The 27,018-nt window shown below is 43.6% G+C and overlaps 1 protein-coding gene across 20 annotated transcripts in view; it reads left to right on the top strand.

The window, feature by feature from the left end:
• The window catches only part of Apbb2 (amyloid beta (A4) precursor protein-binding, family B, member 2), a 320,340-nt gene that overhangs the window by 191,359 nt on the left and 101,963 nt on the right, over positions 1–27,018 (top strand). Inside the window, exon 1 of one of the 20 annotated variants that reach the window (XM_017320622.2) lies at positions 4,931–8,256. The exons of 18 other annotated variants lie outside the window; for them this stretch is intronic. In XM_017320622.2, the coding sequence (XP_017176111.1) occupies positions 8,241–8,256 (16 nt within the window). In that variant the 5' untranslated portion in view covers positions 4,931–8,240. Of the gene's footprint in view, positions 1–4,930; positions 8,257–17,152; positions 17,348–27,018 lie in introns of those variants that run through there. One more of the 20 variants, XM_030254083.1, reaches the window with a different exon arrangement.

The following is a 27,018-nucleotide window of genomic DNA, read 5'->3' as shown; positions in this document are numbered from 1 at the left end:
AAATTAAGCTGAGGCTGATGGTACTCTGTTGTAGTTTGAGAACAGAATCAGAGCTCTCTTTTAGTTATAAAGAGCCTGTGAGATGAGATGCAGTCGAGGAAAAAGCCCCAGGTTGATAAAGAGCCCCCCTTTTGGACTGCCTGTCCTGGTTAGTTTCTTTTGACACAAGCAAGGGTCTTCTTGGTAGAGGGAACCTCGGTTGATAAAATGCCTCTGTAAAATGTTTGTAGGCAAACCGATGGGTGTTTCCTTCATTGATGATTGATGTGGAAGGGCCCAACCCACCGTGAGTGCTGCCACCCCTGGGTAGGTGGAACCTAGTTGTATAAAGAGCTAAGCAAGCCAGTAAGCAGCACTCCTTCATGGTTTATGCTTCAGTTCTTACACACACACACACCTACACCCCATTCCTGCCTTGGTTTCCCTCAATTATGGACTATGGGCTGTAGAATAAAATGGCCCTTTCTTCCCCAAGTTGCTCTTAATCGTGGTGTCCATCATAACAACAGAAAGCTAAGGCAGTTTGAATTCCATCTGTGTCTGTCTGCTGCCTCCTTCTCCTGTTGGAAGGAGTGCCTCTGCTTTCCGCCCATAGGGCATCTTTAGTTAGGCCAGGCTCACCCTGGAGAAGCCTCTCCCATGGACTCCCAAGTTAGGCAAAGAAAGGACTCAAGTGATTATGCAAAAATTCTTTCACTTTATGTTATAACATAATCACAGGATATTACTCAGTTCTTGCCCATGTTCAGAAGAAAAAAAAAGCTATTCTGAGCATGGAAATTGGGAGGATTCTGCCTGTGTGTTCAAGGATGTATATTGTAAATTAAGTATCAGGTCTTGATTTTATATTTTAAGAGGTGTGTGTGTGTGTGTGTGTGTGTGTGTGTGTGTGTACATGTGAGTACACTCGAAAACCAGAAGAGGACATTGGATCCCCCTGTTAACTGGAGTTACAAGTTGTCAGCCTCCTAAGGTGGTTGCTGGAACCAAACTCAGACCATCTGCAAGACCAGCAAGTGCTCTTAACCAGAGCTATCTCTTCAGTCCCAAATTTTATTTTTTTTTAAATTGATTTACAACTCTATAAAAAAACCTAACATCTGGGAAATTAATTTAAATGGTACGGATTCTAATGTGCAACTTTATTTTTAATTTTCGTTCATTCACTCATTCAGAAATGTGGTTAGCAGAGCAAAGTCTATTGCCTCATTCCTTTGGAAATTTAAAACTAAAAGGCACTAGAAAACTCTAGAGCTCCCCACTCTCCCAGGAACCTGCACTCAGGACGAAGTGAGAACCCATCCTGACAGCCCCCAGTCACGAGGCAGAGAAAGCCGGGTTGGCTGCTGGCTGCTTTCCCAGGCACTTTCTGCCTTTTTTCCCCCCCTCTATAGCTCTTAAATTTTTTAAAGATGTGCTCCAAATATTCAAATTACTAAATCCAGGGCTCATTTTGAATTAATGAGTAATTTTCTTATTTGCCGTTATCGTCTTGAATCAGAGCATCTTCTTTCTAATATGTTATGAATTAGTTACTGAGTGAAATGGAATCTTGGATAAAATGAGATTTTTTGTTATTGTTGTTTACGCATGAGCATAAAATCTCAGTAATCTTCATAATGGCAAACACAGTCAAGAGTCGTAGAGCTGTGGGTGATGTAGGGACCAGAGAAAGCTGGCGTGATTCAGCTGCCTTTCAAAAAGCCCTTTCTGTAGTTGACAGTTGGATTGATACCCATTAGGTAATTTTCTATGCTTTTTCCCAATGGGAAGCATTCATTGATGCTTGGTAGTTTAAAAAAAAAAACAAAAACACAACTCAAGTATAGATGTGACTGACTAGTTATGCATTTCTTTTGGAGTAAAGTCTTTCCCTGACAAGGCAGTGCTTTTTATATAGTGTTTGGTCTCCAAGCCTCCAGCGGACAGATTTAGATCCACCCTACGTGATGGTTCTTGCCAAATGTAAATCTCGGTGGGTAATGGTCAAGAGTGTCCAGATGTCCTCCCCCAGCCGGTGTGACTAGGATGAGGTAGCATTTGTTCCAGCCTCTGGGCTGACGCAAGGTGAAGCACACCCTTGCTGACTTCATTACACCCCTGTGGTAGTTGTCAAGGCAGAATTAAGGTCTAGGTCCCGAAGTTTGATACAGTTGCAGCAATAAGCCATTCCTGCCTACCTTTCTGCCGTCTTCTGCATCAGTACTTTGTTACAGGTATAAAAGATAGCATCTTTCTTAGGTGCTTATGAGAATGTCTGGACCATTCTGCCACTCTTCTACCCGGAGCCTCTTACTGTGCGTCTCATTGCCACCGCACCCTCCAGTGTCCGGAGCATGCTGCTGTGCTTTCTCTTTCGTGTTAGGTGGGGTGCATGTGCATAGCTGTTTTACCTCCATCAGAACATAGGCTGTTGGTGGCTAAGGACATCATGGCCAGTCTTTGTGGTGATCTCATTCATTCATTTATTAAATGACTGAGATGGTCTCATGTATCCCAGGCTGCTCTCAGACTCACCAAGGGTGACCTTTGACTTCTGATTTCACCTGCTGGTCTATCAGGCGAGAAGCAACACACTTGGTATAAAGGGTGATGTGAATTGAGCCTAAGGCTTTATGCATGTCGGGATTAGAGGCATGAGCTGTCACGCCCCACTCAAAGACTTGAAAATGAAGTTTTATCATTCCTTTGGGACGAGATTATTACGAAAACTGTCAGCAGCCATAAGACATATAAACTAATGAAAAACTAATTTAAGGACATTTTCATTTTTATTATAACCACCATCATTCTTTCTGTCCTCTATAAAACTCAGTTGCATGGAGTTAGCAATCAATAAAAATTTACTAAAATTAGACTTTAATTCTAAATTATTAGTTAGGCCTAGGAAAACAATAATGCAGACTACAAAGAAAATCAGTTGAGGTACACTGCCGGTAGTCATTTAAATATCTGTGAGGGCTGTAGCAAGCGCTAGTCTGAGGTTAGACCTCACCTCGGGACTGAGAAGCTATCTCGCTCTGGGTGCACGACGTTTCTGATGTATGTGATGTCATACTTAGATGTCCTTGACACTAATAAGCCCCACGTGCCCTTAAAAATATGCTGAGTTCATTGTAATTCAGACTGTTTATCCAGCAGCGCTTATTAAGAACACAGCAAAAGACACACCGGATGTTGAACACCTCTGCACCCCATTCCCTGGTGAACGGTTCCCATTTGGAGGTTTGGGGACTGTTTCCTTTCCTCAGATGGCTGGGCTGGCCGTTTCATCTGTGTGTGTGGACGAAGTTAGACAGAAGTTAGATCTCACTGCATTCCATACCATTCTGTTCTGTTACCTGAATTAACATCCAAGCCCCAGAAATGTGACTCACGGCCTAATTGTGACCACCCTCACCTAGTAGGTTCATGGGCTGCTTAGCGGTCTTAGGGGCTCTGTGATCGTAGATGCTAAGTGTATGTAGCTACCCTGGCATTCGGAGACATTTCTACTGTTTAAAACTTCGGAGATTTTACAGTAGTAATATTTCCCAGGCATCCCAAACTAAATAATAATATGCATTGGCTAATTGAATGTTGAAACAGAACCCTGCCCCCTAGTGTCAGGTGAAGAACTAGCATCTTGGCTAATTTTCTTACTGAGTGGTAAACTGTGCCTTTCATATTACAGTGAGCACCATTTAAAACTGCTTTTGAGTCTCTCCTATGAAGATGGATTATCTTTGCATTCAGCACTGCCTTCCTATGGTCCAATCATTTAGAATCAAAGTCTAATTTTAGTAAATTTTTATTGGTTGCTAACTCCACACAACTGAGTTTTATAGAGGACAGAAAGAATGATGGTGGTTATAATAGAAATGAAAATACCCTTAGAATTAGGTTTTCATTAGTTTATATGAGTCTTATGACTGCTGACAGTTTTCCTAGTAATCTTGTCCCAAAGGAATGATAAAACTTTGTTTTTAAGTCTTTGAGCTGGGCATAGTGACTCATGCCTCCAATCCCTGCACCCAGAAGGTGGAGCCAGAAAGATCAGGAACTCAAGGCCATCCTAAGCTGCATTGCAACTTCAAGACCAGCCTACCCTACCCATGGAGTCCCAAACAAGGGAAGAAAACCAAGAAGGGAGAGCAAGAACCCCGAAATGCAGTCTTTCGAATAACTTATATTTCCTGATTGGGTTAAGCAAGGATGCATATATTCACAGGAGTCCCTAGAGTCTGGACCGTTCACGTTTTAACAACGTCAAGAGTCTGCTCCCTGGTTTGTGAAGGACAAGGCTTTCAGAGGGAGGAGGAGGAAGTGGCCTTTATTTCATCCTTCACTTAGATTGCCTAGCCTGAGAGTCATCTCACCCGTAGGACCCCTCACCGTCAGGCTCTCCCTTCTAGGCTAACTGAAGACCTAAGGCTGTGTGAGGGGGAGCATATGGCACGTTTCACACAGGGCTCAGATAAAGGAAGGTATTTTTCAATCCTTATTTAACAGATGCATAGAACATAGAAACTGTACATATTTATGAGACACAAGGTAACCTGTCAATAAATGTAAACATTGCATAATGTTTGAATTTTTCTTTGCCTAAAACAATTAGCATTTATATATGGGGAAAAGCATTCAAACAAAATTTTTAAGCTTTCTGCAGTCTACCCTGGATTATCCGTGATCACTGTATGAACAGCAGCAGACCAGAGTATTTTACTCCTCCCTAGTTATAACTCAGCACTGTTGAGCACCCTTGGGACCACTGTTGCTGCCAACCCTGAAGACGCCTGTTTTAGTTAGGGTTTTAGTGCTGTGAACAGACACTATGAGCAAGGCAACTCTTATAAGGACAACATTTACTTGGGGCTGACTTACAGGTTCAGAGGTTCAATCCATTATCATCAAGAAAGGAACATGGCAGCATCCCCCTCATGGTGCAGGAGGAGCTGAGAGTTCTACATCTTCATCTGAAGGCTGCTAGTGGAAGATACTAGACAGCTAGGAGTTGGGTATTCAAGCCCATACCCACAGTGACACACCTGCTCCAACAAGGCCATAGCTCCCAATAGTGCCACTCCCTGGGCCAAGCATATACAAACCACCACAACGCGTATCAGTAACAGGTACCATGTTCCAAGTACTGTGCTAGAAGTAACGTCCACGAGGGCTACAGCCTCAAGGAGCTACAGTTCTACTGGAAGAGTCTGACAGTATTTAAACGTATGGTCAGACACTGTTAGCAGTGATCACTTACTGTTCAACATAGAAAGCCACTGTGGTGCGGAAAATAGGCAGAATTAGACCAGTGGAGGGAAGCTGAAGGAAGGCCAGAAGCCTTTAGAGAAACCAGGGGAGAGGTCTCCTTGGCTGTGTTCTGAAACACATTTACTTAGGGATGTGAGAGCCTCAACCCCTCATCAGCCTGGCCTGGCCTAGGAAGGTAGCAGCTCCTCCCTCTTGGCGCTGTGTCTGTCCTCAGACCTCCTGAAATCCAGGATCATCAAAATGAGAAGCAAGGTCATCCAGGGCCAGTTAAAGCAGCATGCCAAAGCTATGTCTAATCAGTGGACGCCCAGAGGTATTGACAAGAGGGTGTGGAGAGAATTCAAGGGCTAGAGCCTGGTAGACATTGATCATAGAAACGAGAAAACAAAAGTCCTATGCCCAAAGGAACTGGAGGTGCTGCTGATATACAAGTTTTAGGGAACTACGATAGCCCAGGCTGTTTCTTCTAAGAATAACAGGGGTGTTTGGAAATAATAAACGCAGCTGCCCACCAAAGCCATCATTCTCAGTACTGGGATATTTGGGGGCGGGGGGGGGGTGCGGATGAGGAACCTCTAAGCCCTTTTCAGTCTCACTGTCATTTGGACACATTTATAACCCAGTTTCATAAGTGTCACAGACAGGATGGAGCAGGTGAGAGGAAAGTGAGTGGTAGAAGAAAGGATGGAGAGAACGTGTGCTTATCAGGAAGGGGATAGCCCAGCTTTGGACCAGGTGGAGAGAAAGGCACCGAGCGCTGACCTTGAGAACTTTGAGAACACAGCCATTAGCAGTGCTACAGACAAACAGTTGTGGTAGCAGTTGGTATTTGGGGTGATAGCCTCTCTAGAAAGAGACCTGATTAGCTTTGAGTCTATCGATAAGCAGAGGAATGAGCCCCCCAGCTTCAGTGTACAAATCCACCAATGTTGACGCGTAAAGTTGTTCCAGCCTCGGGAGCACTGGAGTTTCCTGGGGGCAGGGATCCTGTTATCGCATTCATATTATGTAACCTCAGAAACGAGCTGGAGGGACGGCGCAGCGTAGTGAACTGTTCACTGTGCTCAGGCCACGCTGGGAGATTTGTTTCTCCTTGGTTCGTGGAGACACTGGCTTTGGAGATGACTGTAGGCAGACTGCGCGCAACCTTCCTAACACCCCGATGGCTACGCACCTGGTGGCTTTTAAAATTCTGATTGATATAATAAAACCACCAGGCTCTCCTTTCATTTATTGATTTAGAGGTCTGTTTGAGCATGCATATATTGTATCTGCTGTGTAATTAGACCTGGGCAGAAAAAAAGGTAAAAATGTATTATGGTAACTGGTTCTCCCTACACTCAAACAATTCTGGATATAAGTATTCTCAGACCTAGTAATTATTGTTAGTGTCGAATTGTTACAGTGTTGAATTATATCCTCCAAAAAGTTATGTTGGATCCCTAGTACCTATGAGTCTGACCTTATTGTGATAGTATAGGTTCAGCCAAGTTAAAATAAAGTGTTTAGATGGGCCCTAATCCAGAGAAAGGCAAGGCCAGGAACATGGCTCACTTGGTAAAGTACCTGTTGCACCAACAAGAGGATCTGAGTTTAGTTTTCACATAAGTAGCCACGCGTGGCAGCTCATGCCCGTTATCCCAGCATGAGAAGGTGGGGCGAGAAGGATCCCTGGGACTTGTTAGCCCACTAATCTTGCCAAAACAGCCAGCCTCAGGTCCAGCAAGAGATCTCTGTCTCAAAAATAATGTGGAAAGTGGTTGAGTGAGATATCTAACGGCACCCCCTGGCAGAGAGGGTGCAACCACATGAAGGTGGAGGATGATGGCTACAGAAAGACAAAGCAGGACTGAGCTACCGGTCATCAGTACAGGTCAGGGCTGCCCGGAAGTGACGGGGCAAAGGAGACATCTCCCTCGGAGCTTCAGAAGCAAGCCTGGCTCTGCCAAGTCCTTCATTCTGGATGTCTAGCTCTTAGAGCTAAGGGATGGTACATTTCTGTTACCAGACTGAGGGCGCTCGGGTGAAATGGCTGCCCCGGAGGGGTGAGGAAGCTGAGTTTAAAGAGGATTTTTAGTGAAAGGAAAAGTTACCAGTTTAAAGAGAAGTTAGGGGTGAGAGCAAGGTGGCAAAGGACCTCAAGGAGTGGGTGAACTTTGAGGGGTGGCAGCGGCGGCTTTCAAGGACCAAGTGGCCGAGGCGTCCTAGAAGCCAGGCAGAGCTGGACTTGTACATATGGCTAGAGGAGGGTGTGGCCTGCCCCGACCCTGGCTGACCTGCTCACTAGCAGAGAGAGCTGGGAATTAGTGCTCTGACCTCTTCTGCCTCCCGATTGTGTTCATTTGTGGAGTCACACATGGCCCAGTGACATGGGACACAGGACAGAATAGTAGAGCAGTGAAGATCTGGAAGAACTGGAGACGAGCCTTCATAATAAGGTGAAGGGCCTGTGTCATTCAGATATGCCTAGAAGAAGGAAGAATTAATTTCTTTTTTTGGGGGGTGGGGGTCGAGACAGGGTTTCTCTGTAAAGCCCTGGCTGTCCTGGAACTCACTTTGTAGACCAGGCTGGCCTCGAACTCAGAATTAATTTCTAAGTTAGTATTTCATATAATACTACTTCTCAGAGAGTATTTGGGATTTAGGTACAAGTCTCCTGTAGACTGATAGGGTGGAGACTAAGATTTTTCATTTCACAAATTATCTTTAAGTACCTTCTGTAATGCCCTCGGGACATAAGCATTGAGCAAACTTAAAAATCTGTCCTTGGGCTCATAGAACTTACAGTCCAGTGGGCCCCAACTGTGTTAGCCGTGACTAAAATGGCCACAGGACTGTGGCTTCTTTTAGAATGCTCAGCGTGACTGCAAACTGCTAACTAGATGCCACGGTTTTCCTGCGAGCTGTGAGCCCCGAGAGCCAGTGTTGGGGTCTCCTGTGCTCCCTGCTAAGCTCCGTAACCCAGACTACTGCTTGATGCCTGGCGAATGTTCCCTGCACCATGTGAGTGAACTCATCTTGATATTTACTGTCTAGAAGCTTCTTTGAAGTTGGGAGTGACTTATGATATCTGTTAAGTTGGGAAATTTAAATCTAGTAGGATTTGGGCTTTGAAAGGATTGTTCGAGTTAATTCTTTAGAGAGCAAGCATCCTAGAAGGTAATGCCCAAGTATAGATTTGTATTTAGGGAGTTGGGAGGGTGTTTTGTTTTTGTTGTTGTTTTGAGAGCACTTGTATATAGTTTTAGAGCAGTGTTTCTCAACCTTCCCAATGCTGAGACCCTTTAATATAATTCCTCATGTGGTGGTGGCCCCCAACTATGAAGTTATTTTTGTTGTTACCTCATAACTGGTAACTTTGCTACTGTTATGAATTATAATGTAAATATCTGATATGCAGGGTAACTGACGTGCAGCCCCTAAGGTTAAGAATCACTGTTTGAAAACAGAAACCGAGTATTCTTTTTGTTTTCTCTGGTCACTGTTCTTATAAATTGATTGAGTCCCCACTCCACCCCACCCCCACCCCACCCTGAGATCTACACTGAAGTGAAAACCCATCCCTGGGCTGGACCTGGTGGCGCACTCTGGAGGCAGAGGTGGGTGGATCTCTGTGTTGCAGGCCAGCCTAGTCTGTGTTCTAAGATCCTATCTCTAAACATGAAGGGACACATATGTGGTGGCCTGTCACACCTAAGCCAGTACCTTTTCTAATTTTTCTCTTTTTCTTTTCTCTTCTTTTTCTTCTTTCTTTCTTTTTTTTTTTTAAAGACAGAGTCTGGCCTGAATTCAATCTTCCTGCCTCAGTTTCCCCACTACTAAGCTTATATGTCCTCCCACACCTAGCCTAATTTTGGATTAAGTGCCTGCAGGTGTAGAGGGAAACGCAGCACCGTAACGGATTTTCTTTGTGCGCTCTAAGACGTCTTGCCGGGATTAAGTTAAAGCTGTTGACTCTTTGGTGGTTTTTCAAATGTCATTTACTAAAAAGGAAGCGGCTGCTCCTGGGAATGACCATGTAAGGGAAACATTTCGGGGAAAGAATACTGCAAATGCAGGAGCAGTCGTGTTTCTAGTGGGCTGGGATGGGGAGACTGGGAGAGACTAGGGAGCCGCTGACTTCTCCATTTCCCCATTTCTGCATAAAGATGTGTAATGTAGTCCTTGGGGACCTCACTCCGGTCTCTGCATCCCGTGTTAAGATGAGCCAAGAACTTGCTCTCTGTGCTTGTCTATAGACTGCCTTCTGTGATACCTGAGTAATGGAGGAAATTACTTGTGGAAAAAATTAACGAAGGAAATCAAAGAAACGTGGAGGCGGGTTTATAAAGACAATGGAGTGTTTTCTCTACATAGAGGCTAAGTTTTTGGAATAAAATCTTTCCCTCCTCCCAGACCTAGAGTCTCACAGGGAAGAACTGTGTTAATAGCCCTCTTTGTTAGGTGTCCCTGGGGTTTATGAGTTAGTAGAAATATACTGACTGGATGGTTATAGGAATATATTATATAATGTATTATATAATTCTATATTATATATATTTATACACAATTATATACAATATAATGTATATATAATAAAATAAATATGTGATTTATATGTAGAAAGTAAATATATACAATATATAATATATGTAATATATAATTATATAATCTATATATTTTGGATGGTTATAGGAATTATTCTCTCAAAATTCAAGCCAGGAGATTCTGAGAGGAGAACTGTGTGTGAGGAAAATCCTTCTACCTCTGAGGCATAAATGGTAAATAGATGGCCTTGTCAGAAAGACCTGTGAGCTGTGAACCAGAGAGACTTCTTAAAGGCAGGGGGCAAATGTGTGTTTGCTGTTCTTGAGGGAAAAAGAGCACTTCAGTGTTTGACAAGGGACAGCCCTCCGTTTGTGCTGAGCCTAAGGTGACAGCTGGCCTGGGACTGAGCTTTCTCAGAACGTGGGGCTTGTAGTGCTAAAATTAGCTCAGACCGGGCCCCACAACACTTCGTCGGTCACCCTAGCGTCCGCACTGTGCATCTCAGTTTGTCAAGCCTGCTTTCTGCTCACCAGTGGTGCCTGTAGTGAGTGTGGCTACCCCAGGTGCTCTCCACACTTAAATGCCTCTGAGGATAGAGTTTGCTCTGAGTTTAGCCCACGGCATTGGGATACTCTGGTCCCGTTGACAAGACATTGCTGAAGGAGGGTTAGACACATAAGTTATCTTCAGTCTTGAAATGAACATAAGTGGAGAGCACTTACAGTCTGAATACTGGGGAAGGGATGGGGTGGGCAGAGACAGGTTGATCTCTGGGCTTCACTGGCTGGCCAGCCTGGTCTACGTGGTGAGTTCCAGGCCAGTGAGAGACACTGTCTATACATAAAACACATAAAACAAAATAGAATAAAATGAGGCTTTTTTTTTTTTTTTGAGTTTTTCGAGACAAGAGTTTATCTGTATAGCCCTGGCTGTCCTGGAACTCACTCTGTAGACCAGACTGGCCTCGAACTCAGAAATCTGCCTGCCTCTGCCTCCCAAGTGCTGGGATTAAAGGCTTGCACCACCACTGCCTGGTTGAGTCTTTTTTTTTTTTTTTTTTTATTAAAGCAGCTGAAACCTAAGGATTGATGTCACCTGTAATTGTCCTGACGTCCACATGCACACGTGTACATACACATCTTTATACACAGGTGCATTTACATGCTTGAACACAGGGACACACAGTCACACAGGGACACACACAGACTGGGACAAAGACACACAAAAACAATACACACACTCCCAACTCATTCCTCTGAAATACTTTTGGTGCAGCAAAAAAGGTGGAGTGGGAGGAGGGAGTCAGTGTTAATTGAAAATTCAATGCACGGGAGAAATGAGAAAATTGATTCAATTTATAAACTTTTACGCAAATCCCCTTCCATTTGTAGCTCCTACTTATGAGTCATGATTGGCTGTAACATGGTCACCAAATTAATTTATAAGGCCATTATAATGATGTCTTACATAAAGATAATTTGGGAAGGTTGGAGAACTAATGAAGCACTTTAGGGTGATGAGCCCAGACCCCACCCCCACCCCCTTTCATCTCTTGAATCCCGAGATGCATTCCTGATGAGGGCACACCCGCCCTTCAGAAGGGGTAAGACAGCAGAAGGGTGGTCACTGGGCGGTTCACCTTTAAGGTAGGCAGGTTTAGGATAATAGCAATTAGGGTAAAGGCAAAAATGCTTTTGGAGAATCCCTCACAAATTATAGGACCGATATGTGCAACCTAAACATGTGTTCTTATGTGTAAAGGATACAGATGCTAAGCACAATACAATTGCTTTCACAGAAATCCATCCCGATTCTGTAACTTGCAGGGATTTCAAAGATGTTATATTGGGTAACCCTGGGGTTAAAGCATGTTTCCTTTCCATTTCAAAACCGGTCAATATATTCTTTATTTAATCTGATTGAGCTTCATTTTTTTCTCTTTAAGGGTGTGCTTGTTTGAAGAGATATAGCTGGAAGTCATGTTGTCATGGCAACAGTTACACGCTGGGAGGAGGGAATCTTTTAAATGGCCAGTGACTGGGATTTTAATCTCCAATCTATAGACAGCTGAACAGTACTGGATATGGAGTTTACAATCTTATTTTGGCTGTGTCTTTTCACTTCTGTTACTGATGTGCAATATTTGAACATGTGCTGTGATGCATAATTTGTATATAACAACACTCAACTCCAGCTCATCTGTTCTCTGTGTTGTCAGTAATCTCAAAATATATGAATTTTCCTGCTCAGAACGTTTGCTAGTGTTTTGTTGCCTGTGTGTTAAGTTCTAGATACATGAGCGTGGCATATTAAGGCCTGACAAAAGAAAAACAAACAAAACAACAACTTTGATTTTTCCCTGGCATCTGTCATAGGTCTATACAGATCCTTTGACTCCATTGTTTAAGAGCTGAGAGAAAAATGTCTCACAGCAGAAACTATGGTACTGAATATCAAATGACCTGATGGCGCTTGTCTCTGCCAGGAGGGGAGGGTGTGGCAAGAAGATTCTGTCCTTTCAAGGCAGGCAGTAATTAAAAACTGTTTGCAGAAGAGACCCAGGTTTTAGTTTAGGGGGAGGGGATGATTCCAGCCCATAGTACAGACAAAAGCTGGGGAAGCAGTATATGTGGCATTGCCTAAGGTTAATAGTTATTATCTAGATAAATAGATTAGATGTGGCCTGACGGAGTAAGATGAGAGAGGCAGGGGGTGGGGCACGGCGCAGAGGGAGTCGAATGCTATGTTAGCGGAAGTCAGTTCATTCTATCCAGGAAGTAAGAGGCAAGACTTAGTAGAAAGGAGTCTTGTCTGAGAAATGTCTAAGTAAGGTACAAAAAGGTGAAGGGGCAGAGCCACAAGTAACAGTGTGTGTAACGGCTCATGCCAACTTCAGAAGTATTCTTTCAGTGTGCATCGTTGTTTTGAGAAAGTGGACAAATTTTCCTTAAAGGATAATTCTCTCCCATATACTTCTGTGTAATTTCTGTCCATACAGTGTACGCGCATCCAATGCATGGTTTCAAGTGCTACACAGTACTACTCCAGGGTTTGACGGACTCTGCTGGGTTCAGTTTTCTAGGAATCCCCTAGCACATACTCTCTGTAGAACCGGATGCACAGGTGCGTGACATACAGACTTGAGACTGCTCAGTGCCTATAGATCACTAGGAGAGAGAAGAAAATAAGATATGTTTTAGTTCACAGATGTATAGGAATAATTGTGCATTTTCCCCAGTGAGAATACAACAGTGCTGTTGCAGGTTGAATTAGATTGTTCTGATAGATAGGTGATAAGTTATGTGCTCTCTCTCTCTCTCTCTCTCTCTCTCTCTCTCTCTCTCTCTCTCTCTCTCTCTGAATGGTGTTTTAGTTAGGGTTTCAGTTGCTGTAAAGAGATACTATGACTGCAGGAACTTTCAAAGGAAGGTATGTAACTGGGGCTGGCTTACATTTCAAAAGTTGAGTCCATTATAATCAATGCAGAAAGCACAGGCAGACGTGGTGTTGGAGGGACGGAGAGTTCTACATCTGGATCTACAGACAGCAGGAAGAGAGAGTGACACTGGGCCTTGCTTGAGCTTCTGAAACCTCAAAGTCCTCCTCCAGTGACACAGTTCCTCCAGTAAGGCCACACCTACTCCAAAAGGTCCACAGTCCTAATCCTTTCAAAGAATGCCACACCCTATGAGCCTGTGGGGGCCATCTTCATTCAAACTACCACATGGGGTAACTTACCAACTTAAATCTCATCTCTGTACTCCTTTACAGACAGACCCAAAGGCCACAAGAAAGAGAGATAAAGGCTTCACAAGTGGCCAGATCACATCTGGGTCAAGTGCAGATTAGATATAGTCTTTATTTGTATAGTTCTCACTCTATCAGCAAAGTAAAATGTAGTTTTTTTTTTTTTTTAATGAGCTAGTCATTGGGGTAGAAAGGGGATTGTTAAACAGGTATCTCTCTATAACAGAAAGGGAGGGAGGGAGGGAGGGAGGGAGGGAGGGAGGGAGGGAGGGAGGGAGGGAGGGAGGGAGGGAGGGAAGAAGAGAAGAGAAGAGAAGAGAAGAGAAGAGAAAATTATACTAAAATAAACTCCAGTTTTTATAAGTGGTTTATACTGTCTCTATCCTCAGAGGGAATTAACAACAAAATACTTGTATTTTCTGACTCTTTTTGTTCCTAGCCACGTGGTTGGGTGCTTTGAACTGTAATCTTCTAAAGGGGAAGCTAAAACTGCTCTCTGTTCATTTATCACAGCTCGTCTGTAACACAGCAAGACACAGGGCTTGCTTCTCTGAGGAGAGAGTTACACAACCTTGGAGGACAAAGCTCTGCGCATCACCACTGATGTCGCCCTGTTTTGTCTGCCACAAGAAGGACTCTGACACGGCATCTGCTTTATTTGCTCCTAAAGAATGCCACTTAGTCCCCACTCCTGAGACATAAGGATATTTTTGTGTGACAAGCTGACTTCTCTCAAAAGCCTTTCCTTCATAGGGATGTCTTTCCTAGGGAAAGTGATGGAGAGAGCATTAAAACGGGGGATGCTTAGGACGGTTCCTGAATTCAAGGACACGTAAGCCATCATTTATAAATGGACACTCGTTATCCACATATCTAGCAAGGGGAAAACTGGAGCAAATTCAGGACAAAACCTTGTATAAATCAGCCGTTACATGTGAACGGATGGTATTCTAGGATGAGAAAGAAAAAAGAGCCCACGACTATTCCTGTAGCAATAAATTTAGAATCTCTCCCCGAGACCCTGTAGATCAGAAATCTCTTAACGCCTGCCTCAAGAACTTTTTTTTTTCCTGGTAGAAACATAATTTGAGCATCTTGGCTAGGATCTGAAGCCTAGTGGGTTTACTAGTACATCTGTGGGTGGGCAGAAAATAGCAAGCAGGATTCTGGTTCCTTTTGGACATCACAGCCAAGTAGGACTCAGATTCAGCAGGCTCTCCCCAGCCTGTTTCCCATTTCCCTTTCTACACTGCTTTGCCCTTCAGCATCCTCCTCTTTCCCCAGGGCTTTCATCCACATAGATGTTATTTTGACATCCAGAATCTCCAAAATTGAAGAAAGAAAAGGGGACCATTGTTACCTGCATTGGTTAATCTTCAGAAAATTTACATTGCGCCCCCCCACCCCCCGTGGTGTGAGGCAGGTTTGGAGCAGAGCAAATGTGGTCTTTCCATTAAGGAGTTTAGATCTGTTTTTAGCCTTTTACTAAGGATTTGTGATTTAAGCCCTAACTAGTTCCATATCCTAATCTCTACAGGAAAAAAAAAAAAAAAAAAAGTTCTTATAAACTTGGAGCACAGATTTGTTGTGTGAGAGTTTTGAGAATAATCATTCCAGTTTTGTCCTTTCCTGGAATGTTGGTTCAGTCATCTAATATTGTATTGTACTATATTCTATTTTAGGTTTTTAAAAACATGACACTTTCTACACATGCATTCCTGGCAGATGGGATCCGCAAATACCCCTGCCTCTTTTCTGCCAGCATCCCAGCATCTCTGAGAGTGTGGAGCTCTCCGAGATGCTCTTTCCCACTCTTTGATTGCTGGTAAAGAAAAGTGTTCCCAGTTTGCCTAGAGAATCTTGACTTTCTTTCCTTGGTTTAGGATTGTGTGTTCTGGGGGAGGAAGAGGTGCAGATTAAAGAATTAAAATCATTGAATGAAAAGGACAGGCGACTGTTGCTTGGTTTTAGTTGAATCCTGTCTACACTTCTTAAGAGTTGTGGCAAGTTAGGGCAATCCACTGCCTACACTTGTGATGTTCGGTAATGTTTGGAAATAAGGTCAAAGTGCTGGGACTCGGGGATTGTGGAGACTGAGTGAGTGGGAACTTAGAAAGCTGTGTTCCAGTAGCTCCCTGTTTTAGAACGCCACAAGACAGGATTGAAAAGACTCTAATTTAGGTGGCAGCAGGTTTGGGTTTGCCTCTGAGAGCACAAAGCAGACCTCTTGGGAGTTGATTCTTTCCTCGGTGAGAGGATTGCTATTCATTTTCTTGTTCTTAGATGAGTTAGGTTCTGCTGCTAATAACTCAGAACTCTAAGATAACTGGGACTTCCTATAATAGAAATGTGTTCTCTTTTCATATAGCAATTTAGAGGTACCATTCTGTTAATAGGATGGCTTTGCTCCCCAAAGACTTCACATACCATTTCTTCTGCTGCTCGCCTACTCTACTATCCTCAAGGATAATCTGTTTTTATGGTTCAAAGCAACAGTACTGGTCCAAGCAGCAAGAAATGTCTGCTTACCAGATCCTTTTAAAGGCAAACTCTTACAAATTGTCATGTAATTCCTCAGCTTTACGTTGAGAATGCTTCCTACATGGGCAAACCTAACTGCAAGGGAGGCTGGAAAATATAGTGGTCATATGTCCAACCAAAGTTTATATTGCCGTAGAGGAAAAAATTAGAGATGGATAAACACATTTCAATGTCTGCTACAACTTGCTTATATATTTTCTTTTAAAAATTGCACATAATTAACTCATTATATAATGTGATTATAAAACAGAACAGCCCAGATACAATGTATAGCCTTCACTGTCAGTTTCTGCCTTTTACAGCCTATGTCCCATATACTAACTTCCTTGTTGTTTTGGTGGGAAGGAAAATGGTTCTTTTTTGAGGAACTTCTTCCACTAGGTAAGTAAGACTTTGTGAAGTTTTTGAGGGAGAAATTAAAATTCTTATTGCCAGGCAAAGTAGTCATATACCTTTAATCTCAAGGCAGGAGCAGGTGGATCTTTAGGAGTTCAAGTCCAACCTAGTCTACAAAGTGAATTCTAGGCCAGTGAAGGCTGAATAGTGAGAGCCTGTCTAAAAAGAAGACGGAGAAGGAGAACAAGAGGGAGGGGGAGGGGGAGGAGGAGGAAAATTCATCGCAAATTTAAGCCCAGATTGAGTAATACCACAAGATAACCTTCAAAATAAAAATATAAAAATAATATAAGGAGGTGAGCTCTAGGGAGAAGAGGGGAGGAAAGGAAAGGGAAAGAGAAGGGAGTTAAATTTCTTCTCAACTTCTCTTTCTCTCATTATTTTATTAATTGGAATATTTTTATGCTTTCTGTATATAACACTTCAAATTCTATTGGGGTGGGGATTAAATATTTTCTCCAAATCTTTTCTCCAAAAAAAAGCAAAGTTGGTGCACATGCCTTTTAACTCACCATTAATCTCAGCACTCAGAAGCAGGAGCAAGCAGGTTTCTGTGAGTTCAAGGACAGCCAGGGTACCACATAGTGAAGATCCTGGGTTTTTTTTTTTTAATCTGTTTGGTTTTGTTTTTATTTACAAAAGAAAAAAAAACTCAGAAAAGACTTTTTAAACCCCCCACTTTGACCTCTGTATGTTTTAGACCTTCATCTCAGAAAACCTCCTTTCGTGTGCTCCTCTCTGACCACGCGCTGAAGCTCAGTTTTCGAATCAGATGTAAAGGTTGTCCATTAAACCCCCAGCAGCCTAAACAATTTGCTTCAGTGCCACTGAGTTCCTGAGCAGGCACTCATTACTCATCTTTAAAATTCACTGGACACATAGAGTAAGTACCACAATGAACTTTTCCTAACTGAAGAACTAGAAAAACTGCGAGCAAGTTCCCGATCATTGTGAAAGTCTGTTTCTTTACTGAGAAAAGATTTTCTGGGATCGGATGAGACAGGATTGGGTACAGAACTTACAAGGTGATGTCATGCAGTAGAAGAGAGGGCACCTTGTACATCAGGAGCACAGTAGGTGCATTTTAATTTTAAAGAGTGCAGTGCTATAATGTCCCCATGTATAATTTCTGATTTTAAAGACCATGGCAAAAAGACTGTTACTGTTACCAAATTTTGTTTCCGTTCCCAAGACTCTCAAGAGTCATCAGTTATTCTGTTATTTAGCATAGGTCAAATCCTAAGCCTTACAATAATAGTGACTTTGGACTTGGAACAGGTACCTAGTGTCTTGTCCTCATTGGTGTTAGAGACCAGCCCAGGAAATACAAACCCAAGAGAAAAATACAGTAGAGACCTTGCCAGAGTAATAGAAGAGAAAACTGACTCTGTTTAACATACCTCCAAATCTGTCTGCCCTACGAGAATGTGGTGCTGGTGCCTGCCACTGTAAAATGAGAAAACAAACCGGTAAACGTGGGCTGGCAGAGTGGGTGATACCCAGATGTCATCTCTGAATGAGATTTGCAGTTGGCCTTTGTTTGATTTGCACAGTCTGAGCTCTTCCTGACACCCCAAGTTTAGGACCAGGCACTAGATACCTGAACTTGAAGGCAAAGAACTAGCTATCTGGCTTGTTAGTCTCTTCCCCACTCCTCCCTGGTATTGAACAGGGTGCCCTCCTGTCAGTCACTGGGTGAGAGGGTACTGGATAACAACTAGGGGGAAAAAAAAAAGTAATGTGACCTGCCTGGAGCTTTTCTATAAATGTAGTTTAGTCTTTTGACTTGTGAAAAAAATCACCAGCCGGGCGTGATGGTGCACACCTTTAATCCCAGCACTCAGGAGGCAGAGGCAGGTGGATTTCTGAGTTCGAGGCCAGCCTGGTCTACAAAGTGAGTTCCAGGACAGCCAGGGCTATAGAGAAACCCTGTCTCGAAAAACAAAAACAAAAAAAACAAAAAACAAAGAAAAAAAAAGAAAAGAAAGAAAAAAGAAAAAGGAAAGAAAATCACCAACATACTGCAGATTTTAATACTGTGGTCCCTGAAGCGCATTCTGTATCCATGATCATGCCTACGCTTACAGATCCTGGAAGTTTGTTGGTGTCGATGCAGTTTTCTACCTACACATCTCAAAAGTAAAAGTAATGCCACTTCACTAGTCTAAAGTTAATACTTTAAGGTTTTTGAGGAAGGAGGATCCGTAAGCCCGAGGCTTCTCAACGGCAGTTGTAGATTCTGCTTTATTACACGGGATTGCATGCCAGAAGTAGGCGTCACTTTCTATCTTCTAATTCTAAGTGTTTGGTTATGTTTGCTTCACTGTGACCAAAATCATCTGGCTTAAACAAGTTAAGGCTTAAGGTTTCAGAGGGAGCTTGGTCCATCATGTTGCGGGAAGACCGGGGCAGATTGACAGTGTTCACAACCCAGTAATCCAGGAAGCAGAGAAGACAGACTGGGATAGCTGGAACCACTAACCAGACCCCACCTCCCGGAGCAAACCCCGCCCCCAGCCTGAAGTATCACATCACAGGCTAAACAAGAGCTGTGGAGGCCATTGCAGATTCAGGCCTACCTTAGCACGTGTCACCTCAAGACTTTATCTACTGTCCCCTTTTGTAACTAGTAGGAAAATCCATGTGTGTTTTGGTGTGTGTTTGGGCATTCAGAATTAGACTTTTTAATGGTGGGTGAAATACTATGTTGCTCAGTGCAGTAGATTCAGATGTGTGTGGGTTTGATTGGGCAAGTGGATATTTACAAATGTAAATTATCCTTCTGGGTAATTTATTAGCTCTTACACGGCATGCCTTTTTGTCTGTAAGTGTGGAGAGTTCCCCTACGTGTGTTGCTTTGGTTTGGGTTAACAACCTGAGATTAGAAAGAACTAGCTCTTTTCTGTCTTAAGGGAGCATCGGGCTATGCCCTGTTCTCTCAGACTGTCTCCCAAGCAGGAAGCATTCTCAAAGTGAGACTGTCTTAGGGATGAGGCAACACACTGCTTCACTGAAGACCTAGCTGCTCGTCATAAACGGCCATCCCCTGGTTGTAGAGGCTGGGAAGCAGGGGAGGGGAGGGGAGGGCTGGAGGGGGTGCGGGGGGGGGGTGCGGGGGAGTGTGGAGGGGTGTGGCTTAGTGGTAGAGGGCTTGCCTAGCATGAGTGAAGCCTGGACTCCATCTGCTACACCACCAGCTCTTCCCCCTTCCAAGAGAGAGAGGGGGGAGAGGGAGGGAGGGAGGGAGGGAGGGAGAGAGAGAGAGAGAGAGAGAGAGAGAGAGAGAGAGAGAGAGATCAGTATCAATCTGCTGCTCAGGCCAGTCAGTTCTCATTTAAAAACTTTGATGAGACTAGATGGGTGATGTTTTTTTGATTTAAAGGAAAATTGCCTTTTTTTTTTTTTTTTAAACTGGGGAAATAACAACACAACGCAGAGCTTGTCTGTGGCAGACTTTCAGAAATCTTGTTTTCATGAAGGAGTGTACTGTTTGGAAGAGTCCCTCAACGTGAATGGGAGAACCCTCAACTATAAATATCTCCCTATTTCAGGCATTTAAAAACTCTTCCTGGTAAGTGTTTGAAGGAAAATATGCAGAAGAACAAGGGACATCAACACCCCCCAAACTTGGAAGGGTTTTATTGTAACTTAACAGTACCACAGGAGAACTCAATGCGTTCTACAACCAAGACCTTGGGAAACAGATGTTTTTCTTCTCCAAAAGAAAGGGGGGCATCAAGTGACTTGTTCTTCTGATCTTGGAAGACATCAACCATGACCTTCAGATTTTCCCTTTGTGTGAAGAGTAAATGCTTAGCCACAGGGTGGCTTTCCTGCTGTGGGGGCGTATCTGGCTTTTTCCAGACTCCTTCTTGCTCTTCAGTCTGCCAGGTCGGTTGCCCTCCCAGTCTAAGAAGAATCCACTTGCCCTGAGACGCTGCAGACCGACCATCCTGTGTAGAGAACTCACCCAGCTCTCACTGTAGAGCTTCTTCTTGATTTGCATCTCTTTCATTGCTCTGCCCTCCTCTTCCTTCTGGATGTTGATAAGAAACCCTTGATGCTAAACAATGAACAGAAGGAAGCTTTCAGTTAGTGTGTGTGTGTGTGTGTGTGTGTGTGCATCTTAGTTAGGGTTCCTATTGTTGTGATAAACATCATGACCAAAAGCAACTTTGGGAAGACAGGTTTATTTCTCCTTATACTTCCATCAAACAGTGTATCATCCAAGGAAGTCAGGACAGGAACTTGAGGAAGGAGCAGGGGCCATCGAGAAATAATGATCACTGGCTTGCCCTTCATGGCTTGCTCAGCCTGCTTTCTTTTCTTTTCTCTTTTTTTTTTTTTTAAAGATTGATTGATTGATTGATTATATGTGAGTACACTGTAGCTGCCTTCAGACACTCCAGAAGAGGGCGTCAGATCTTGTTATGGACGGTTGTGAGCTACCATGTGGTTTCTGAGATTTGAACTCAGGACCTTCAGAAGAGCAGTCTCTTAACCACTGAGCCATCTCTCCAGCCCCTCAGCCTGCTTTCTTATAGCACCCAGAACCACTTGACCAGGGCTGGCCACCTCTGCAGTTAGCTGGCCCTCCCACATCAATCATTAATCAAGAAAAGGCCTCACGGGTTTGCCCACGGGCCAGTCCGATGGGGACATTTTCTCAGTTGAGGTTTCCTCTTCCCAAATGACTCTAGCTTGTGTTAAGCTGACACAAAACTAGCCAGCACAGCACATTCGATAGAGCAATGACTGCCCTTTTCAGCCTTCCTAGCCCCGTGACTCTCAAAGACCTAGGATTCTGGAATAACCAATGAGATGACTATTAGAGATGCAAACTCCTGAGCCTACTCCCACTTGAGCCAGAAACACCGGGCAGAGCCCTAGGCCACCAGGCAACCCAGATGTTAGAGGAGTCTCGCCTTCCATCACGTGGGCAGCACCCTGTCTATCATAATGGCATGTGTGCTCTGGGCTCCACCGCATAGCCTGGCTCAGGCTGGACAGGAAATGCTTGTGGGATACTTTCATCCATCTTCCCTCACCACCACAGACCCTGGGAGCAGTAGGCACACAGTGGTAGCGGATGCCATTCTGAGACCTCAGGGCAGTAGTCTGTGCTCAGCAGTGCAGACCTTGCTAAATATAAACTCCCCACTTTCCCGTCCATACCTCCTCTGTGCTCTGTCTAGGAGAGGATGTTTCCAGCCGTTGTCCATGCTGATTTGTTTTTCTTTGACCCTTGGATTCCTGAAAGAGAGCCTGGGAGAGGATGATTAGAGGCAAGGGTGCTTCTCGACCCGTAGGTCCCCACAGTTCGCCAGACCCTAGAGGGAGCCAGGGGGAGCCACATGGGGCTGGTGCCCGAGCTGGCTGGAATGGGTGGGACTTTGCTGCTCATAGATGGGCTTCTTGTTTCTGTGCCAAGCATATTACTTGTGGCCCAAGAGGGACTTTGTGCAGCCGTCAGCCTTTCCATTTTTTTTTTTACTCTCCAACTTCCTGTTTCCTGTTGCTTAAAAAAATAATAATAATAATAGCAATAAAATGCAGACAAGAGAGGACCACGGACTCATTCTGAAGAGAGACCTGTGCCTTTTCAGCTCTTGGCCGAAAGCATCTCCTCTCAGCATGTGACAGCCTCCAGTGAGCTTCTGTGATGACAGGAACCTGGAAACTGGGAGAAAGCGTCTTAAGTCCAAGCTCCATGGGAGAGAAGGAAGAGGAGCATCAGTTTCATGGTGTGTGGGAGGCTGGGATTTCTGCTTAGCTTCTAGCAAGATACGGCAGCTAGAATGGCCAAGGCTGCTTTGCCAGGGCTAGATCTGGGAGGCAGGCATTTAAAGGGGGACCTGTATTAGAAGAATATTCTTGTCCGTGGACCCAGGGTACTGGGTGGTGGCGCCTCCAGGCCAGGCATCCATAGAGAATCTTGGTGTTATTACTCAGTTCTTGACTATGGTTTGATGGGAGACTGTCTCATGGTCTCCACCCTGTACCATCATTTCTCGTTCCTGGTTCCTATGTTTTATTACCCTCTTCCCCATGCTGTCAATACTGGTGAGGTTTTTTTCAGGTCTCTGAAAAATTGACCCTGCTCTGTATCAGGACATACCTTATGTCCTTGGTTGAAATCCATCTACTGTCCTCTGCAAACCTTAGAAGTGGGGAAAACAGTTCTGCCTTCATCTCAGGGCAGCTGTGTGCCCTGAGCCCCTGCAGGAAAGAGCACACTATCCACACCCAGCCAGCCTCACTCTTCTTAGCATCTATAACATCACAGCTACAGAATGCCTAAAGGACCAGGATCTGGCCTTGACTTCTAGCTGGGATTGCCTTGAACATTAAATGTAGACAAGTCATGTATTATGCAGTGAAAAGTGACTTTTTCACCTCTGGAGACTGTAGACCACAGGAGGAAACGTAAAAAAAAAACAACAACAACAACAAAAACAAAAAAAAAACAAAAAAAAACAACTCTCTATTTGTGTTTGAGAGAGGCTTAAGCCAAGTGTAGCACATGCATGAATTGTGCCTTAAATGGGATAAGTTGGTTTTAAACGTCATGAAGTGATTTTTCTAGAGATAGAGACAGAGAGACAGACACTTGAAAGACAAAAGAGTAAGAATCTTGTTAAAGAAGGGCAGGTGAGAGGGTCTGGTTTCCCAGGCTGCCCTTGCTGGAGTGACCTGGGGTGATTTCTCCAATGAAAAGTCACGAGGAGCTGGGCGTGGTGGCGCACGCCTTTAATCCCAGCACTTGGGAGGCAGAGGCAGGCGGATTTCTGAGTTCAAGGCCAGCCTGGTCTACAAAGTGAGTTCCAGGACAGTGAGGGCTATACAGAGAAACACTGTCTCGAAAAACCAAAAAGAAAGAAAGAAAGAAAGAAAGAAAGAAAGAAAGAAAGAAAGAAAGAAAGAAAGAAAGAAAGAAAGAAGAGAAGAGAAGAGAAGAGAAGAGAAGAGAAGAGAAGAGAAGAGAAGAGAAGAGAAAAGAAAAGAAAGAAAAGTCACGAGGAGATTATCTTAATGTTATCCTTACTCTTGGAACCATGGTGGCCATTTCACCTCATGATTTCTATACTGGGCATTTTCCTTGGTACTGTAGTGGGGGCACTTTGGTGAGTTGGGTAATTACTATGTTGCTGAAGTATAGCCTGGGAACAGTAGGGGCGCATATTAACGAACAGCTATTTCTGTACTGTGTCCTGCTCTGTTGTGAAGTTTTAAGAAGTTGTCTGGTTTGATCAGGCTCATTCGTATAGAGAATTGCTTAGCCAGGTAAGAAGATGCCCTAAGGCATCCCATTCATCCCCAGGCCAGGCCATATAATATCATGGCCAGGCTCTTTGGAGTCTTGAATGAACCCCTTGTGGGTTTTGTATTTTTGTTATTTTGGGGTTTTTTGAGGGGTGGTGGATCGTCCTTAAAGATATTGAAAATACTCTGACATGACTAACTTCGTGTGTGTGTGTGTGTGTGTGTGTGTGTGTGTGTTTGCTTATAAAGGGAGTATCCATGTCACCACCCAATGGAAACTTTTAGACTATGGAGTGACTCGGGCTTACCTTTCTCTAATCAAAACCAACACCCTCTACCACCACCCCACCACACTTTGGCTGTTCATTAGCTTATATTTTTTTGTATGTGATAACTGTGTGTTTGCAATCCTTGACAGTTTAAAACATTTATGTCTGTCACTAAATAATTAATGGTTGGATTTCGTTCGAATGGAAATGTAGTTCACACAGTGTCTTTTGTCCTCTTCCTTTCCATCTGTGGCCCGTTGTGAACTTTGTATTGTTATGTGCAGCTGTATTTGGCTCATTTTTGTTATTTACTTAATCGTCTGTAATTTTCTCATTCCTCTATTAAAGGAGGTCTGAGTTGTTTTGAGCTTGGGACCATTTTAATGTTGCTACTGTGGTCTGAATACCTAATACACATGTGTGGGTTCTCTAGGACGTATACCAGGTGTGCAATTGCTGGGCCACAATGTGTGACTTCAAAACAATTCAAAGAGCCCAGCAGTGGCATGACTCAGAAAAGTCTTTATTAGTTAAAGATACTCTTCTGTTTTCAGCGTGCTTATATTCAGATTCCCCTCCAATGTATACAAGTATATACAATGTATACAAGTATATACAATCTATATAAGTATATACAATGTATACAAGTTCTCATTGTTTGACCTACCTGCCCTTGGGCATAGTGCTTTTTATTGTTTGCCAAGTTGATGCCTACATAAGAATGTTGTGCTGAGAACTGAGATATTAAAAGTACTCTGGAGACATTTGGTCTTTTCTGCCAGTCTCCTTCTCTGACCCATCTTTCATTGAGACCCTACAGTTGCTCTTAGTTCCAGTTAGTTCCCATGGTGAACTTTTGCATTCTAATGCTGGTTGTAACACCCAAGATTACTGTGGCGTATGACCCACCCAAGGACAAACAATTTCTCTGATATAGACATCATTTAGGAGATTGCCACTGAAAGTAAGAGCATCCCATTGTGATCTCAGCCCTCCCAGAAGATCTATCAAAGCGTGTGTCACACTCTCCGTTACTTTCATCCGCAAATGTAGAACTGCAGATATTGAAGTAGACGACTAACCCTGTCTCTGTTACCTGCGAGGATAGTCACACGTGCCGTTGAAAGAAACAGACAGTGACCCCACATAAGTGTCAGTGGTTTGTACACAACTGATATCTCAGAATTCCTCTTCTGTTAGGCACCAAGTTTGCTATTGGAAGACCTAGTTCATTCATTAATTTCTTCCACCTTATTCATCTATCCATTAATCTATCCATTCTTCCAACTCTCATCTACCCAAACATCCATCCATCACATCATCCATCATTCATCTACCCAAACACCCATCTATTGATCCATCTGAACATCCATCATCCATCCAAATATCCACCCATCCTCCATGCATCCATCTACCCCTGAGTACCTGTTTGGGGCTGGGGATGAGACAACATAATATCTTCCTGCCCTCCCAGTGCTTAACCCTTACACTAGTTTGGGATGCTTCTGGACAGGATGCTGTGAATATTGGAGCCTTGCTACGTCTTCTACCACCACCATTGTCATCTAGTTTTAGCACCAGAATAAGCCCCCCTTTGAAGTACTTTTCCAGTACAATCTCATCAGAAATTTAAAATACAAACCAGGTAAAAATGCAGTGTGTTTGGTTCAATATAGAACAAGTCAATTCCTGCTATCTGGTGCAAAATTCCCCTCACACACTGTAGGAAGCAACATGGCTTAAAAGCTACAGACCTTGCTCTTTGTCCTTGGTCTGACATGAATTCATATTCTGGTGGTGTGCATAGCTGTTCCTCACTCTCCAGTATAAATATACAGACGTCATAAACCGCAGAGGTAGAGAGAGTGCCTTTTCATTCCTTTCCTATTTTAACCCCAGACCTTTTTGTCTGGGAGCCATAGACACACTCCAGGTTTCTCCAATTTAAGTCCTCTGCATTTTACTTTCCCTTCCCCAGTTGAGATGCTAAAAACAAAGGCTATCAGAAAAAAAAAATTTTATCTCCTGAAAGTGGGGCAGGAATGGGGAATATAAAAACATTTGGTTATTGGTTAGAGTCTTTGCTGCAGATGTTGTTAATTTGGAATTACATAATCATGCTTAATATTTCTGTGGATAGAAGGCAATGTTTCCACCATAGTTTGAGACTTGTGGCAGTTTTGCCTCTAGCAAGCTGAAATGAGAATAGTGCAACAGTGTGGATGCACGGCTGTGCCCATGGACTTGCAACAGTGTGGATGCATGGCTGTGCCCATGTACTTGCAACAGTGTGGATGCACATTTATGCCCATGGACTTGCAACAGTGTGGATGCATGTCTATGCCCATGGACTTGACCAGCCTCTTTGTCTGGCTTCTCCTTTTCTTCTGTCCTATCTATAACAGCTTCAGTAATGGGTGCCCACATTATACAATGTTGTACTGAGCAAGACCCACATGTGTCCTCACTGGAAGTGCAATAAAACATTCTAGCTTTGTGTACAACTCTAGAAAAGGCTCAGACCCTCAGAATAGAACAGAAGTCTAGAGCCCAGGAGGCCAGCCTACCCTCACAGATACAGTTACTCTGGGACTTCATGATCCTTCCACCTCTGAAATTCTCACCCTGCTTCTTTTCTTTTGTGCTGTTTTTCCCTTAGTAGGTTCAACTCAAGAGTAGGAAGAAAAAGGTTTTAAAGCAAATAACTCCTCAGTAAACTGAGAAATTGTCCAGAGTGTGAATTTTATTTGGCACCTACTTTGCTTAAGGGCTATTGATTGGATTTGAATGTCTTTGGACTCTGCAGATGGTTGCCCATTTGCCACACTCTCCACCATTCTGTATAGCCTCTCACTCCCACCTTCTTCCATGTGTTTACATTACTGACCCAGTTTTGAAGCCAGTCTGGCCTTTTGTTGAATTCCACAGCTATTTATTTCAGCTTGTTCTTCCTAAAAGTGTGCAGTGCAGAGTCCTGGAGTCCTCAAAAAGACACTGCTCCTCTGTGGGTGTCTGGATGCAA

This window comes from Mus musculus, chromosome 5 (genome assembly GCF_000001635.26).
Source record: "Mus musculus strain C57BL/6J chromosome 5, GRCm38.p6 C57BL/6J".
Taxonomy (NCBI): Eukaryota; Metazoa; Chordata; class Mammalia; order Rodentia; family Muridae; genus Mus; species Mus musculus.
Note: the sequence above shows the minus strand (reverse complement) of the source record. Positions and strands in the feature narration are given on the sequence as shown.